General features: G+C 40.9%; 1 protein-coding gene across 1 annotated transcript; it reads right to left on the bottom strand.

Moving 5' to 3' along the window:
* Positions 1 to 12,392: 12,392 nt before the first annotated feature.
* Positions 12,393 to 14,151, bottom strand: LOC128267370 (proton-coupled amino acid transporter 2-like). Its single transcript, XM_053004193.1, has 2 exons — positions 13,088 to 14,151; positions 12,393 to 13,012 (listed from the first exon to the last, which is right to left on the bottom strand). The coding sequence occupies exons 1-2, from the start codon at positions 14,149 to 14,151 to the stop codon at positions 12,586 to 12,588; spliced, it is 1,491 nt and encodes a 496-aa protein (XP_052860153.1). The 3' UTR covers positions 12,393 to 12,585.
* Between the last annotated feature and the right edge of the window lie 3,624 nt (positions 14,152 to 17,775).

Genomic DNA, 17,775 nt, shown 5'->3' with positions numbered 1-17,775 from the left:
TTGTATAGGTTACTTGTTCTCCCTCTCTGCCTTTTCTATACACACACGATATTATATATATATATATATATATATATATATATATATATATATATATATACTATATATATATATATATATATGTATATAAATATATATACACACGATAAATATATATCATGTGTTATATATAAACCTATATATATATATATATATATATATATATATATGTGTGTGTGAAAATATGTAAATGCTATTGTAAATATGTAACACGTATATATTCTTATATGCGACATATCGTATCGATTTCGAGCACGCATGTGAGCTTGCGGCTATTGCAAGGCATGATCAGAAGAACCTAAGGCCTAAAAATTATGATTATATTTAATTGTAACCGGTTCAAAGGCATGATTTGTAATTGTTGATTGCCATTGTTGTTGCAAGTAACACATTTCTATATTATAGCCTAAAACCATTTGATATAGACGACCAACTAATTCCATACCAGCTGAATGGATAAACAGATCAAAGCAATTGCTGCCCTTGCTGTTTGCTGTTCGAGTCATTCCGCGCAGTTCGATACTTTTTCAATGCTGTCATGTAAAGTTGATGTATAAACGAGCTCTACGTGCTACCGACATTATGAATTCTCCATGAATTTACATGTTGGCTGTGGTTTCTTACTATTTGAAGTTTTCTGGCTCACGAAAAAACACCCTATAGAAGACTGCGCTTGCTGCCAAACAAGCTTAATTAAATCACTTGAATCGGAAGTTGGCTCAACTCTCCAATGGCTATCGCCAAGCTCCCCGTTTCTTCCTATAGTGAATTACACCACCACGATCACTTACTCCTTAAACAATCTGTGTCTGTGTGCATTATGTTTCGTATTCAATGCCTTAAGTTTTGAATCGAGTGTTTCTATTAAAAGAGTTGATCAATGTAATCCAGATTTCTACAGCTTTGCCGAAGCAGACATGTTCTGTGAACGTTTATCCTTACTTCTTTTTGTCGTAATCAGATGATGATAGAGAAAAGATCAAGAGAAAAATGCATAACATACCTCCTTGTTAGGCGATTAGGGTTAGGGGAGGTTTTGGTGACGGGCGAGGGGCGAGGGCGAGGTATTCAGATAGAGAGGACGTTTAAATCATTCAAAACCGCTCGCAACTTGCGTTACAAGGATTGGAGGAATTCTCCCAAATATTACGAGTTTCATGAGTTGATAGTAAAGTTGATGGCGATATCGAGTTTTCTAGAGAACTCATTCTGAAGCTGGGCTGGCAGTTGATTGTGTTGCAAACATAACCTATTTGACACACGATATACAGCTTACATCACGTTTGCTCCAGCATACCTAGTTTATTATATATTAGATAGAGTTCCGAACGACGCTAATATCCATATTCCGAGATCGGGACATTTTTCGGACTTCTGCCAGCAACTCTTTTTGCTGATCATTTCCCGCCTCCCCTAACTCGATCTTCTCATCGAATACAACTGGTCTCCTTATGCCATTCAACTACAGCCTCTTGAAATCGTTTGCAAAAATCATTTTTAACACTTTCATACGATTTTGCGGCTTATGACCCTTTAGGCGCACATACTAACACATATACTAGCGCCTAGTGACAGCCAAGGTGATGTCCAGGTGATGTCCTCACATCCCACCTTTAGCCCATCCCCGTGCTCACTGACCCAACGTTTAAGGTGCCATCTGGCTACGTGTTTTTCTGCACTCTACACTCACGCACGCACTTACTAACTCTCGCTGACTTTTGCGTTGATCTGATTAATTTTCATGCGTGCGATATCATGTATTTTTTTTTTCTTTTATTAGGTATCTGGTTCAGTTCTATCGATTTTTTCAATTCTCCATCGTCCTGCTGCCTGTGTGTGTGTGTTTCGAGAATTGCGATTGCACGACACAACATGTCGCGGCGCTCTGCTGTGAAGAATCACCTTACACTGGGACTGCGCCACAGGGTGTCGCTGCTGCTTGCCACCAACGAACATGGTCGGTATGCCTTGCGCTGGCAAACGAACGCAACGTTTGTGCTCGGCGCGCCAATCGAAGGTATTTTATTTTTTCACTCCGCGCATAGGCCGGTAAACCGGTGGATGGCTCACCTCGTCTACGTATGTTTTCGCGGTTGCCTTCTTTTTCGATTGAACAATACAAAGGCGAAGAGAATTCAACACCGCAAGGCACGAGCGGCCTGCCGAACATAGCTGCTTTCGTTGATGCAAGCGTCAATTGCGAGCGCGTACATACGACGAGCACTGAATGACTACTGTTCGAGTTTTGTTGGGGCACCCGATTGGATGACGGCCGCCCGGTGGCTTAGCACACACACGCGCACTTCACTACCCGTGACAGTGTGACGAAAAAGGAATAAACGAACAATTGCTAAAAGGCCCGTTGCCTTACACACGTTTTTCTCTGGGTGGTGTTGCTGCCGTGTGTCCCTGTTCAACAGTACGCACTGTCGCTGAATAATGTCGCTGCAATTATCACACACTAAATTGTTCTGACTCTTTCGAGCAACCGCACGGTTGTGCGTGATTCCCTTGACGGGGAATCGAACCTTTGCGCTAAGTTAGGCGGCGCGCGCAACGCGAGTTCACTCTCAGGCGGGTTTTAACGAACGAAGCAGCAAGATGGCCTCCGAGCTGCGAGAGAGAAAGAGAAATCTGTTTCGTTCCGTGAGCGATGATGGCACTCGTATCGCTCAGAAAAAAGAGAGGCACCGAAAACCAAATGAATTTGTTTCTTGGGGAGAGCACACGCTATTTCTCTCGCGATCACTTCCGTTCTCTCTCGCTTACTCGCTCTCTAGCTCAACGGTGATTCTCCTTCCGCGATAGGCAGTGCGAACACGGTTCGCACACTCTCGCTGTTTTGTCGTCATTCTCAATCTCGCTGTCTCGTGCTCTGCTCGTTTCATTCTTTCGATGTAGATGCGATGTAACAACGCGCTCTCGTAGCGTTCGATTTGCCGGTTTCAGCATCGAAAGATTGCGGGCATCCTGAACCACCCCGTCGTCGTCTATGGTTCTTGGCGCAACAGAGCTACACCGACGGGGACGGCTTGACAACTCCGTTCTTTTGTTTCGCTTACCGCTATGACAGCATCGTGGCGCATCGTGTAGCAAAGGACACACAAGAACCGGATTAAATGACGTTCCAAAAACGATAGAATCTCTGCGCTATACTCGCTAATCGTTTTTTAATAGATTATTCAAGACGATGCTCTCTTTGACCGTCAGGCGTCTTGATAACATCACGCTAACATACTAACAGCTTTTCGTCCAGCGTTTATGAATCATCTATCATAAAATCACAAATCACTCGCCCTATGCAAAAGCGAGTATTTTAAACAAGACTAACTTAATGTTATCGGATAGCGCCCGTTTATATCATAGCCAGAGCGCACTATTAGAAATATTTCCTCATTCCAGTAAAAGTGCGCCTTATGCGCGTTGCGATTTATTTTAAGAAAATGGGATCCAAAAGTAACCATCTTTTGAAAAAGACTGATATTAAATTTCGCTGGAGAGAGATGGTTGCCATAACAATATACGAAATAAAAGCATAAAGCTAGTGGCTTAATCAATAGTAATTGGACTGCTTTATCTGGGTTTAAACTACAAATAACCCATGAACCAGGACATTTTGGGTGGCGGCTGTCTAGTAATAAGACCGTTTGTCTTTCGTTAGACCTGTGCTGGTCTCCGTGCGCACGTGTCGTGATCTTTGATCAGGAGCAATTTGGTAATTAGCTCAGCAAATGAACTCTTGTCCTCATGTCCTGTATGAATGATACATGAATGATTCTGAATTTACTTTATTCTCTTTTTTTCTAATTTGGTTGCGAAAACTTCTTCTTCTTATTTGGCTCTACAACCGCTGCGCGGTCTTGGCCTGCACCAGAGACAATGTTAATCTCTGGTGCTCTCTCTAACATTTCATTATTACGGGCGGGATTGTTAGCCCCGCGCCAACCCCCCTATCACGCCGGTATCGGGAATCGAAACCATGGCCGGTTGAGTGACAACCGATCCCGGGATTCGAAACCCAGGCCAGCTGCGTGACAGCGAAGAGCACTACCGACTGCTCTATCAGCGGGGGTTGCGAAAACTACTCATAGATTAAAAGAATGTGGCGATCCTTTTCAAGTACAGTGTTCCAGAAAATTGTCCGGATTGTATTTTCGAGTCGTGCAAATTTTACAAAAACCTTAATAAAAATTCACCAGGTCCCAGATTTGACGGATTACTTTTTTTTTGTTTTTTGTATTTTTGTTACAGCAAATACAGTAGCTCTTCTTCGTACAATAGGACGATCAAAGATGCGTTTTGAATTTTTATTTTCGGTAATATAGGTGTTGGGTTTTCAGCACAATCCTCGGAATTGGTCTGTATAGTTTATTTATGTTTTTACATTAATTTTGTACTCTTTCTTCATGTTATTTTACTTATTTTTACACAGAATAATGATTTCCTAATGATAAACGGTACTGAGAACATGTTAATTCTATGCGATATTCGATCCATTTGGTAAATTATTTTTTATTATAATTTACGCCAATAGAATCTAATCATATGAATAATAAGGCGTGACACAAATCCACTTTTGTCAAAAGGCGCTGTTTTAGTAAGAATTAATTATAAAATTGAACATTCCCTACCTTCCCTACCCTAACCTGATCATCGAATTTGCTTGGAATCTGGGACAAGGACTTTTTAGTTTAAGGAGGGCGTTTGGCAGCAGAAATGTACCCATCCATAAACACACACCAATCTTGCAGTTTCTAGTTTATGCCTAGCAAACGCCAAAATGCCTGCACCATAACCAGATAATCTGATAGATGGGTCGGCGATAGTGCCGCCCAAACCAAGTACCAAAGAGAAAAAATAATTATGCTTCAAACGAAGACGACACCCTGTCTAATGTCTAAGGTGTTGAAGACTCATAAGTGCAATAACAATGCAAACAGAGCGTTGTATGTAAATTGCTGGAAAAAACCAACAAAAACTTACACGACCCGTCCAAATTCGTTTCTTCTTTATCGACCAACTGTCTTCTACCTTGAACCACGGAACACTTTTGAGCATGCACCGCCCGAACAGTAGCAATGGTTACTCAGGGTACATTAAAGGATGGCGATTCTCTTTGTAATCTCCGATTTCTACAATTTTGCAATATAGGTGTCGTTGGGTTTCCAAGAGACAATCCCTCTTGCGATAGATAAAACTCTATCGCAAACTGTGAAATGTTGATACCATCAAGTTGGTAGACAAAAAGAAAAGGAATCTTAATCTACTCTCTAAGGCAAGTATGATCATTTGCATAAGAAGTTAAATAAACATTTATAAAACTACCTATCGTTGGGAGAGCGTCTAGTTGTCGGCAGTCAAGGCAGTAGCCAGTCTCACATCTATAGGCGGTATTTAAAAGTTTGTTTTTCATTTAGGTTTTCGTTTTCTGTTCGGATAAGTACGACAAGGAATATGATCTCAGTCAGGGACAGCTATGTCCAATTTCCCCAACATATACCAAAAGGCGCAGATGAAGTGAGGATTAAAAAAGACAGGACCGAAAGAAGACGAAGGGAAACCAAAACACACAGTAAATTTAGTCAAAGGTGCTGGATTGAGCGAGAGGTAGCACAAGAAACAGTTGTTCCGGAATTCCCGGATTGTCTGTTAGGTTCCCGGTGAGGAAATGAGGTAGTTTGTAGGTAGGGCCAATTTGTGGGAAACTCCCAGCATGGCCGAACTATACAATTTTCTTCTTCTATGCACGACCCGCACTAGCCAACCTATCTTTGATTCTTCCATGACCTTCTTCAGACTAGCCGTGCGGACTGGCTTTGTCTACCTGCCAAAATAGTTCGTCGAGACGTGTCTCTAACGCCGTTAAGGTGTACAAGTTTATTTGATAAATTGTTTTCCTAAATAAATGATAAACTCTTCCCTACGATCTTTAACCCCTAGAACATTGATTCTACAAAAATATATGGATTGATCTATCGTAAAGCTCTTAACAAAAAATCGAGATGTCCACTTCAAAATATCATTTTTTGCGATCTTGGTTAGTTACTTCTTCGCTGCCGTGTTTATCTGCTCAATCGCAGCGTATCGTCATCTTTTCATGGGCCCCTTCAGTTTCCGGAACAAGAAAAAGTCACAGCGAAGCAGAGATCTGGGGAACACTGACCCGTGATAAGTGATTCGTCTTATCCGAAAACTACAACCGCCTAGCGGTCTTGGCCTGCAACAGAGACAATGTTAATCTTTCTCATTGTATATCTGTTACTGTAATGGTGTGTTTACTGTCGAGGTTTTTGCTCGCCAACTTCACTGTCACGTCGATCTAGGGAATCGAACCCAGGCCAGCTGCGTGAAAACGACTAGCGTTACTGACTATTCTATCGATGTGTGTCCCCATTTGACAATCAATTGTACGTGGTTGGAGCTATCCTTGAGAATAAATGTTTCTTGTTCTTAAAACTACTATTAAAGTTTAGATAGGGCGCTTGTGGTTTTGCGATATTATAAATAATAATATTCAATTTTTGGGCGTATTGGAAGAAGCCAATGTTGGGATTGTCTATAATGCATTCAATGCATTTATCTTTGCATTTCATGTAAAGAATAATGACAATTTTGATACTAAAAAGCAGTCATTTTTCTTTCACACATTCACACACATTGTGAAATACACATTCTGGGCGGGTTGTTATGGGCGATGCTGCTTTGGCGAATCTAGAGATTGATCTTTTCTCGTCGATTTCAGTTACATGCGGCAGTTGTTTGCTAGCCATGGCACGGTCCGGTCCGTTATTCTAAGATTTAAAAAAAAAACTATCACAATCATATGATATGATTGTGATAGTTTTTTCACAAATGATTTTTCTTATTTGTGTTTATAAAGTTCTTTACTTTTAAGTTAATATACTATCAATTTTGGGAGATTGTGTCTCTGTTGCTCCACGCAAATTGTCTAATTTTGCATGACAACTTCTCCCTGTTGGTGTTTTACCTTCTGCTTTATTATGTGTTTCGCTGCTGCGGCACTGATATTGGGCGCTCACACATTCGCATGTCATGGCATGCCATGGCGGCTGATTTAAACGAAAATGATGATGAAATGAAAATGGGGCTAACCACGACACCACTGCCTGTCCTTTCCCTCGCCACTCATCTTGATATGCGTGATGATCGTCGCATTCTGCATGATTCATCACCTGTTGCGTATGCCCTTTGTCCTGTCGCAATGAAGCACAGAAATGCTGAACCAGAACGAACACAACGTTGATATGATCGGCAGACGTAAAGGAATAAGGATACTACTGGCTGGCGTTGTTATAGTCTAGTGGTTATATAGCTATAGTTTCGTGGAAGTGATCGCTTTGCAACAAAATGAGGAGGAGATGGTTGCGTAGATAATAAGAAACAAGACTAGAAAAAGAATGAAATATGCAGATTGGTGCTGGTGGTCTATCAAAGTTGATTATTTATTGCGCTTTAGCCGCTCAAGTAATGGCTTGTCTGTATATCGTACGTCTCGCGTGATGATCATCTGACCGATCGATCGTGCGACCGATTAATCGGTTTCTATGCGAAAGACGTCAGTTCAAACAATTCAACAGCGCATCAGCGTGAATGCAAAACTTTTAGTTTGTTAGTTTGCTTTTAGTTTGCAAAACTTAAGATGCTTAGTAGTGCTCTGCCCGGCAATAAATAATAAAACAATAAGCCGTATACGTAGTCCCCGTAAAAGTCGGACAAAACGCATAAAGCCAGACATCCCAACCGCATAGCGTCCGCATTTTTCTTGAAAATTTTCTACTTTTGCAATGCCTGTCGGTTTCTAGTGACGTAAAATAATCAATTTTGTTTGTATCGTTCAATTCGTGTTGATTCGTTTTGATTGTATTGTTACATTGTATTTCGCATAAACCAATCTCAGCTTTGTTAGGTTGCTGGTATAGGGATTGGAAGAGGTTAGAGCCTAAAGATCTCACACGTTCAAAACGTAGTGTGTCTTATTTGCTAAGTAAACCGTGTTAAAGCACTCATTCGAAGTGACGTACCAATTGGAACCGTTGGATGCCATTAATCATTTCGTCATTTTCTGGTGCGGCACTCAAAATTAGATGAGATATTTTAACACCAATTGGTCATATTTTGCTGATTTTGTGGATTTTGTTGGAATTATTGCACAACTAATGTGCATATACTGGTCGGCAGCTCTAGTTCATATGTAGGAACCATATTGTTTGATATGTGGTCCATTTGAGTAACAATGTCTTAGGATAGAAGGAATAGGAAGGAAGGAATATAACTGCAATTCATCAAATATAAAATTTAGGTTTCATCGAATATTTTAGAATGGTCCGAGTCGTATTCTCATGAACTTATACTTTTACTAAAGATTTACGGACGAACCATATAAATCCATGTTTTTAGTATTAACATATAAATGGTGTTCCCCTCTTGGAAATCGCAAAATATATAGAATGAACAGTTTTCAAATTTTTAGCAAATCTTTACTGTATAGCGTTTTGGATTCCGTTATATGTACAAGTTGAATTTTAAAACACTATATTATTCTTTATTCAAATTGCTAATGAATGTGTATGTACAATGTACAAATATAATTATTTTCGTATTTTCATCAACATTTATTTTAGTTTATGATTAATTTTTTTTCACTTGTAGATGCATTCGGGCACATTTGCACTGTACCGATAGTAAACGGAATCCGAAATATGGACAATCGTAGGGTTGGGGTTGTGTTTGTGGAAGCAAAAGGAATAGTGAAAGGAATAGAAAAATATCAGCGGAAGAAACTTCATTCGACCACATACACTGAGCTTGGTATACTTCAACTCAGCACAGAACTATCTGCAATACATGGAGACGCATGGTGGTAGCACTTTGAGAAAACGACAGGGAGCGAGAGAAACCGAAAGAGAAAAGAGAAAGCGAGAGAGAGAGAGAGAAAGAGAGAGAGAAAGAAAAAGAAAAACAGAGAAAAGAAAAAATAAAAAGAGAAGAAGAGAGACAAACAGAGGCATAGGCAGCAAAACAGAGAGACATTAAGAGAGAGGGGGCTAGATGTAGCATAAGTTAATCGTAGGTAGTAGAAGTAATGTATTCGATGGGAAAAGAAACTGCGTCGTTGAAACGATGTCGTCGAATAGCTTTTGTGCGGCTGTCGTCGTTCTGTTTTCGTTTTATCAAAAATATCAAAAGATACAGTTCACTGTCTCCTCGATTTTTGTTTGCTCTTTTTTGTACATCGCACACTAATCTTTCAATACCAAAGAACTTTTCCAATCATGGACATAACTAATCGAATGGACAATTCTTAACCAGTTTGATGTCCCGACGCATTTCAAACTAGGATGATCCTGAAATATGCTTAGAAGAAGATCTTTTTCTCCGAGTTTTTATGTAATGCACATTTGCTGCAAACAGGCCGAAGATCATGAAAAGAATGAGGCAACAAGCTGACCATGAACTGTCAATGTGCCATTGCTACAGAACAATCAGCAGGAAAGCTGCAAAATTTCTTGAGTATCGAGAGATGATTGTGGTTAAGAAGTATGTAAAGGTGACGGCACTTATTGGGCAAAATTTACAATTGGCACAGAACAGATCCACAAACACATCTTGAGCGCATGCAACAACACAACAGGGCAGCAAAGTTGAGTACTACTTTGGTCGACCGTCGTTTGTGATTTTTCTCAACAAGTGTGGTATTGCGTGGTTCTATTTTCGAAATCGAAAATGAAACTCTTGGCTACACAACGCTGGCTAGCGAAAAGTAGAGATGGGTGGTGTGCACTCTGTTGGACAGTTTCACACAGGTTTGGTGGATGATGAAACTCGGAAGTATTATCTGCAAAATGTAAACCAATACGTGAAGAAATAGAAACCGTTAGCTGGAACCGCTTGAAGAATTTGAATGTCGCTCATTAGTCATCTGCAAAACTTCACTACGATGTACCACCATACCGCCCAACTACTAGTAATAGTAACTAGTATTCGATCTTAACGTCGTAAAGGGTGTGGAGCGAGCAATCTATCAAACGAGCATTTCAGCTTACTACCTACCACACTACTTAAGGTGTGTGGATCATTACAAAAGCTCGTCAAGAAGAAAGGTAGCAAATGGTAGCTTGAAAGGGAAGCATGATTGTTGGGGGTTGAGAACAAAATCAATCGTCTCTATAGACCATCCATCGAAAAATGTGCTCGAAGAGTTGCTTCTGCATGCTGCAATTATGATATCATTCTCTCTTTATGTCTGTACGTACATAAAACTCATACATCCTCCACCAGGAGTTATTATTGGAGGGGTTATGAAAGATAGGTAGCATGGCAGCAGCAGCAATGTACAAGCAGTTTTCACGAAAAGAAAGGTCTCAGACAAGCACATTTTAACATCGTCACCATCATCACCATCCCGTTTTAAGAAATGTCGAATGCTCGAGCGGACGATAGAAGAAAGAGCTATCATTGATCTGGTGATTTTCGTGGGAGGAGGCGTGCCAGATTAGTGGAAAGAGAAAGCATAACATAACTGAGCGTTCTGCGTGGAGGTTTTATAAACAGAAATCACTGAGAGGCTCTGCATCTTTCCTTACATTAATTCTCCTAGATTCTCTGTAATTTTGTCTCTGACACTCTCGCAGAGGAATTCTCGATATACTCGATTACACAGTATATTGGGATGAATCACAATTTCCCACAGGCTACCGATGCCGCCGTCGCGGCAGTCATTGTGGCTAGAAAAAGTGTTGAGTTTGTTGTTGTCAAAATAATTATGGTGAGCCAATGTGCTAGTGAGCAAATTAAAAATATTGAGATCGATCAACCGAATGATCGAGATCGAAAATTACCTCAGGAAGCGATTCTCTCTCGTGTCCTGCGCCATGCAATCTTCTCTCACGCCGAATTTTCAGCCAATAAATAATATTATATTTAGGCCAATGCGTGCTCTGCGTCCGTAGGACAGAGCGACAACCTCTGATGTCTGACCGACGTTCTCCCTTTAACGTACAGTGTCCGGTTTTTATTAGCGTTCTTACTTAAACGCAGCCACACTTCCCCACCTTTCCTCGTATAGCACCATCAACGGAATTTGTGCTGAATCGGATTTGTGTAGACCTATAGGGAGCGCGTGGCCAGAATTCGTAATTGAACCTGTTTCTGCGCAACGGACGGATGAGATCATTATTCATTGACAATATATTGCATTGCGTGCATCGTAGAAGGCATTAAGGGGAAGAAAAGGAGTTGATAGATTATATGTGTAAAGGTGGTTTGGCGGCTACCCCTTTGGATGTGCATTGCATCCTTGAATAAAATTGCAATGCGAAAGTTCTCTAGGTTATGCGATGATTGTGGATTGATTCGCACGTTAAGATACGTAGTAAATAATTTGGGTAAAGTATTTGTTGATTTGTTGTAAATCATTCGTTGACAACTGTTGATAATTAAGCAAAAATACTGCCCAGTCCGTTCTTCTAAGGTAAAAAAACTGTTGATACTTCGCCAATTCCAACCAAATGTTCGTGAACTAAGCTGTGAAGGTTTGTAAAGTTTCAAATGTCAGTTTTGTTTCAAAATGTCGTGCAATGCGTCTAGATCTTGAAACCGCTCTGTTAGTCATTAAAGATAAACTACAAAATTATGCAGGAGGTCGCAAACAATGTTTATTAATAAAATTGTTAAAATGTATAAATTTTTCACCACCCCGTTGAAATAAGGCTAATTTAAAATTCCAGAATATCATTTTACCATTAGTAAACCGTTTTACCTCTACTCATATATAAAAGGCAGATTGCGACCGAACGACAAAGCGACAATCGTTCACCGATCAAATATTGTTCTTTATGTTTGGCATACCGACAAGCTTACCACCCCGCCCAAGACCGCTCAGCCGATGTTTTCCGGATAAGTAAGTAAGAAAGTAAATAAGTAAATGAGTAAGTAAGTAAGTAAGTAAGTAAGTAAGTAAGTAAGTAAGTAAGTAAGTAAATAAGTAAATAAGTAAGTAAGTAAGTAAGTAAGTAAGTAAGTAAGTAAGTAAGTAAAGAGGCCGCAGTAACGGCAGGGACAGAAATGGAAGTTTCGAGACGAAAGAAGCTTCAAGCTCAAAGTCTCTATAATAAAGACAATAACAACAACAGAATCGGAAGCTGAGACGGTGTACCAGCCAGGATGCCATGAATGCAGGAAAAAGACTATATGTATTTCTAGCGTCCTGAAATGCGCTCTGATTCGAGAGCGATAGTTCTGTTTATAGAATAGTCAAGCCTAAGTAAGAATCATTTTGCCTAACCACTCCAGACAATTTTTCATGTTTCGTATTTCAAAGTCAATGTTAATGAAATAAGCTTTGATCTGAGACAATTTTTGTAATCTTCTACTGCTCGTTGCTAATATTTGTGGAAAATATCGTTTTATTGCCAATGAGATTCATCAACACTACGATCAATGCCTACTAGAGCTAAAGCGCTTTCGCGCACGTTCGCGTCACAGCAATACTATCCAACTATATATTTCTAAATTTGGCCTTGGGGCTTATAGACTACCTAGCTCACCGGGGGTGCCCTCGAGTATCATCGTCAGGCTCTTGACGGTGCCGAAGAAAAAGCCTGTCGCGCCGAATACGATTATCAGGGAATTCTTCAATACAATCCACCGGTGTCCAGGTCGGTCAGCGTTGGGCCACGATGTGAGCAATTCAATCAGCGGTGGAAAAATCAGGGCTAGGGTCGAAGTTGAAACGGCTCCGACTAGTGAGATGAAAGTACCGAGGTTTGGGATGATAGCAGCCAGAACGAATGTCAGTAGAACGGTCACTAGTCTTAGCACAGTTTCGGCACAACGTGGATGGGCGGTGTGGCCCGCGACAACAGGAGCCAAAATTGTCATAGGAACGTAGAACTGGAGTGCATAGGAAGCGAGAACAGCGACAGCCATCAACAGTCTTACGAGCTGTGCTAACCTAGGAAGAGGCAAGAAAAAGTAAGATAGCAATGAGTCCCTATTCTGAAGTTGTGCTGATTTTTTTAGGGCTTACAGATGATCGCTGGGTAAATTGAGCGTGACGCTGCCCTGGGCCTGCTCACCGTATTTTAAATATCCAAAAAAACCAACTGCCGAGTAGAGGCACACGACGAGTGTCATGCCGGTGTTGAGGACGCCGTTCCAGGCAATGAAGTCGCGTGGCCGGGCTAGGTTGTTTTCCAACGGTAGTACGACACCGATACCTTCGAATGCGTACATTACGGTGCCGAAGTAAAGCGGTAGTGTCGACCAGCTGGAAATGGGGGGCACGGATGCACTGTGGGGCAGATCTTGGAGTAGAAAAAGAAAGGCAATTGCCAGCCCGGCGACTGCAAATATCGACGCAACCAGGGACATCGGCGTCAGAAGCTTCAAGCTGCGTACAAGGTTCAACAGGGTGAGAGGGGCTAGTAACCATACCAGCACTGTTAATACTGTCGTGTGGATGTTGGCATAAGCAAGCAATTCGCGCACATTAACTGCTACGAACAGGAAATACACACAGCACAGTCCAAGCTGCATCACAACTAAGAACGTGTTGATGAGGCGTCGAAATCCGCCAGCCAATGGCTGCATCCAGATGGGGCCTGAATCGAGCGCGCAAAATCCTACGTCAGCGTAGGAGAGTGAGGACCGACCGTACCGACGACACAGTTCGTGCGAACAGCGTACTAGCAGGTGCATACAGTGGGTACAGATCACACCCATAACCAATGTGCCGAAGAAGCCAACGTAGAGGCCCGCGTTCTTGAATGCGTCCGGCATGGCGAGGATGCCCGTACCGAGATTCCCGTTCAGCACGTGCATCAGTGTGTCAAAGTTGGTTGTAGGATTTTCGAGCTTCCGGTTGGTGATGGGATCGTGGTCTATGCACGAATCGGTCCAGCAAGATGTAGGAACTTGGACACCCTCAATCGCTATTACAGCGCCGTTACATTTCTTGTTGTTTTGGTGGCTTTCGTTGTCAACTTTATCGTTTTCCTTATTGTAGTTGTGCTGGCTTCTGTTGTCAGCATTGTTGTTGCAGTCCTGCAATAACGGAGTCCTCTGGTCTGGTTCTCGAATTTTAGGAGCCATCGTCGGCGTTTCAAAACTAACAGATGGCTTACAAAACAGGATACACGGAGTGGTGTGATGCAGTAGTAAAACGTACGTGTGAAACTTTCACTTATCCCTTGTCTAGGATCTCTAGCCACGTTAATCCCGTTTCGACGACTATATCGCACCGATTAAACAGCAGAAAGTAAGCGTTATGCATTTATGTAAACCGTGGCTTTGACCGAAGTCTGTCAGAGGCTGCTTGGAGCTCAGGTAATTCAATTTTTGGCTGACAGTTTCAGCAGTTAGCTACTTTGAATAAACACGGACAATGCTGATCGATGATACCGTTCTTTTGGTGGGGTTTATTGTAACTGAACTACGCCTGCGAGTCAAACCCACTTATTTAAGCATCATTTCGAACTACGTCAAGACCATCACGAGCTTATCTGTGTTTTCTAGGCTCCCTCTTCCTTTCCCGGAGGAAGAAGAAATGCACTATCGTTCCGGGCCAGAGATTGCTTCTTAAAGCTTCTGCACGACGTCGGTGACGTGCCAACGGAACTGGAAAATTCCGACCTAATCGGTGCACGGCTAAAACCTCGGTATTTACGATTGCTGCCTGTCTAACGTCACGCTTCAGAGCGAGATAGTAGGAAAAAAGAAAAAGCAAGAACGTGAGTGAGTGAAAAGAATGAGGATTAAAAGAAGAAGTTTCTTGCTGGCGTAAGCCATGCCAAGTTCGATGGTCGGCCTTGTTGATTAGCCATATCGCCACCGCGGTTCAGCATCAGTTTACCGTAATAAAGACAAACAGAAGAGCGATCATACACACACACACACTCCAACTTGCTTTGATTTTGGAAGGTCTAAATATCAACACTCCGCGTCACATCCAAACACAGATGCATAATTTAACGTTTGGTTGGGGTTTCTTACTTTCAGTGTTTGTTTCCAGTTTTCGGGAGTTTCAAGCTTTTTAATAAGAACTAAACCATCATCATCGAGTTTTGGTTGACAACTCGATCAACGCATTGATCGCTTCTATTGTTGACAAATTACGCTTGATTACTCGATCAAAACGTTGGCTTCAAAAACGCAGGCATTCAATGCCAGTGGATAAGCTTATGGCTATCATTCAAATTGCTCTAGATAATCCTTTCTCTTCTTTAGAAAAAAAAAACCGATTGAAAATATGTAATGTAATCCTTTTATTTCTCAAAGAACCACTTCGACCACCTTTATTATTTTAAAATTTGGTGCTGTAGCAAAAGATATCGATGTACAAAAGTACAAAAAGTACACCCGTGAATATTTTATGGTATCGATATGATTCGTATGAACCTAGAGCATGCAACGTCGATCGAACCGTTGATGTTAACCTCGCGTAAATTATAGGAATGTTTTGCTAACTATTCTGTTATTTCTTTTTACTTCGTTGAGCTGTTGGATAGCCCGTGCAGACGAATAATAAAACAGAGAGGTTTTGCTTTTTATCGCAATCATTAAATATTAAGGATACAGTTCCACATTGCCCCTCAACTTTTTAGGTGATGAGCCTTGGTATTATCATAATGAAAGGGCAGTAAAAATGCAACTTACGACATGATGACATAGGTATTTTCTGGGGAGGGGACGAGGAAGAAGCGACATTTACTTCGTGAGTATTTCGCGGTTGGTTTTCTTTATGTTTCCATATTTTTACGTTTTATTGCCTTGCCGACCCTTCGTTTGCAAAACAAGCTACGGAGTTTATCAACGAGAGGAATTAATTACGCAAAAACCCATCAAAAAGTGGTCGTTAAATACCATCGTCGCTGTCGTGTAGTAATACCTTGCGCTAGAGTGCATGGTTGCCAATTGGTTGACGCCAGTCACCTGGCTTTACGAGTCGTTTAATATTGATAGCCGCGAAAGCAAGAAAGCCTGCTTTAGAATAGAAACATCCATGTGATGTTCTTAGTCATTCTAGATGTTATCCTAGACCTAACTTGTACAGGGTGTTAAACTTGTACAGGGTGTTCCATCACGATCCAAACTTTGAAATGTCAAATAACTCCGCCATTTTTTGGTCGATTTTTACAAATTAGTCAAATTCTGAAACGTCAATGTATGCCATTTTAGGATCTTAGGATCAATGTTTTTATGGATCAATTTACGGTGAAACAGCGGACTGAAATCGTAGCGCTCTACATTAAAAATAATCTTTCAACTGGGACAACTGTGTGGTTATTGTTGCGCAATTCGTTCTGACTTTTTTCTGTGGGGCTATTTGAAGAGTAAGGTTTAAGCCCGGTCCACACGCTACGATATATCGCTACGATTTATCGCAATGATTTATTGTAGCGATTTGTCGTAGCGAACTGTGGAGCGTCCACACGCTACGGTTTCATAACGATTTAACATCGATTTCATAATATCAACATGTCAAACCGCCATCAACACATGCACACATGTCTATTGTCTATCCACCATCAGCACGTATCACATGTATGGAAATTGAACAGATATTAATGCTCTTTTGCTCAAATTTTCTAGATCTGCGTCGATGGTCGAAAACCACCAAAATTGTTGCAATTTCGCTGTCCACACGCTACGATATATCGCTACGATGTGTCTACGCAGATAAATCGTAGCGATGTATCGTAACGTGTGGACCGGGCTTTATGCCAGCCTACCGAAGACCATTGAAGAACTGAAAGCTAACATCACAGCGGAAATTGCTGCTATTACGCCCGAAATGTCGTCAAAAACAATGAAAAGTGCTCAAAACAGCGCCGCTTTTTTGTGTCTAATGGAGACGTTTATTTGATTGATATTGTATTCTGAGTATATTATGATTACTCAGTATTTTAACTATTTTAAACGGCATCCTATACCCTAAAAAAGTCTTGTTCATTAGTCAAAATAAAATGGCAAATACCGAAGTTATTCAACATTTAAATAGTTGGATCGCGATGGAACACCCTGTACTATTTGAAAGTTGTTATTTGCATTCGTATATGTACATGAGGAGCGTATAAAGATTTCTCCGTGAAGTCCACGAAGGAAAAGGAAAGGCAGACTTTAAGCAAATGTTGCGAATTTTATTCCAACGATCGGCATACTCAGAATGTTGCATTGGAATGAAAAGTAATGTAAACACTAATGTCGAATGTGTAAACATTCGATAAACACGTCATGCTATACAAATTTTCATACTGCATTATCCGATAGTTTTGATAATTTAATGAGAAAATTAGTAATCATCTAATTGTAACCATCAAGGAAGCACTCAAATCACGCAAAAATCACTTGTTTCTTTAATTGAATAGTCCCACTCAAAATATGGTGCCTTTCGGCTAGTAATTGAACCATATTGATAAAGGGTTTATGGTAAACATGCTTATTTCAATATGATGTTTATTACATAGCAAAATATTAGAACAAAAAAAAATTTTTAATTACTTAAAGAGTGTGTACTTTAGGATTGATCGGTAGTAACTGTGACAAGGCAAGAAGCGGCTGTGGTCGGCGTGAATGATTGGGAGGCTATAAAATCTAAACCGAAGGCTTACGTCTGGTCGATAAAATGCGAAAACATCGTAAAATCTGAAATTGCCTCCATGCTTCTCTGATTTTAACGGGCTGGAGTAGAGCGGTGGAAAGAAGGAGGTTTTTTAA

This window comes from Anopheles cruzii, chromosome X (assembly GCF_943734635.1).
Source record: "Anopheles cruzii chromosome X, idAnoCruzAS_RS32_06, whole genome shotgun sequence".
NCBI classification, from domain to species: Eukaryota; Metazoa; Arthropoda; class Insecta; order Diptera; family Culicidae; genus Anopheles; species Anopheles cruzii.
This window is presented reverse-complemented; position numbering and strand designations above follow the sequence as displayed.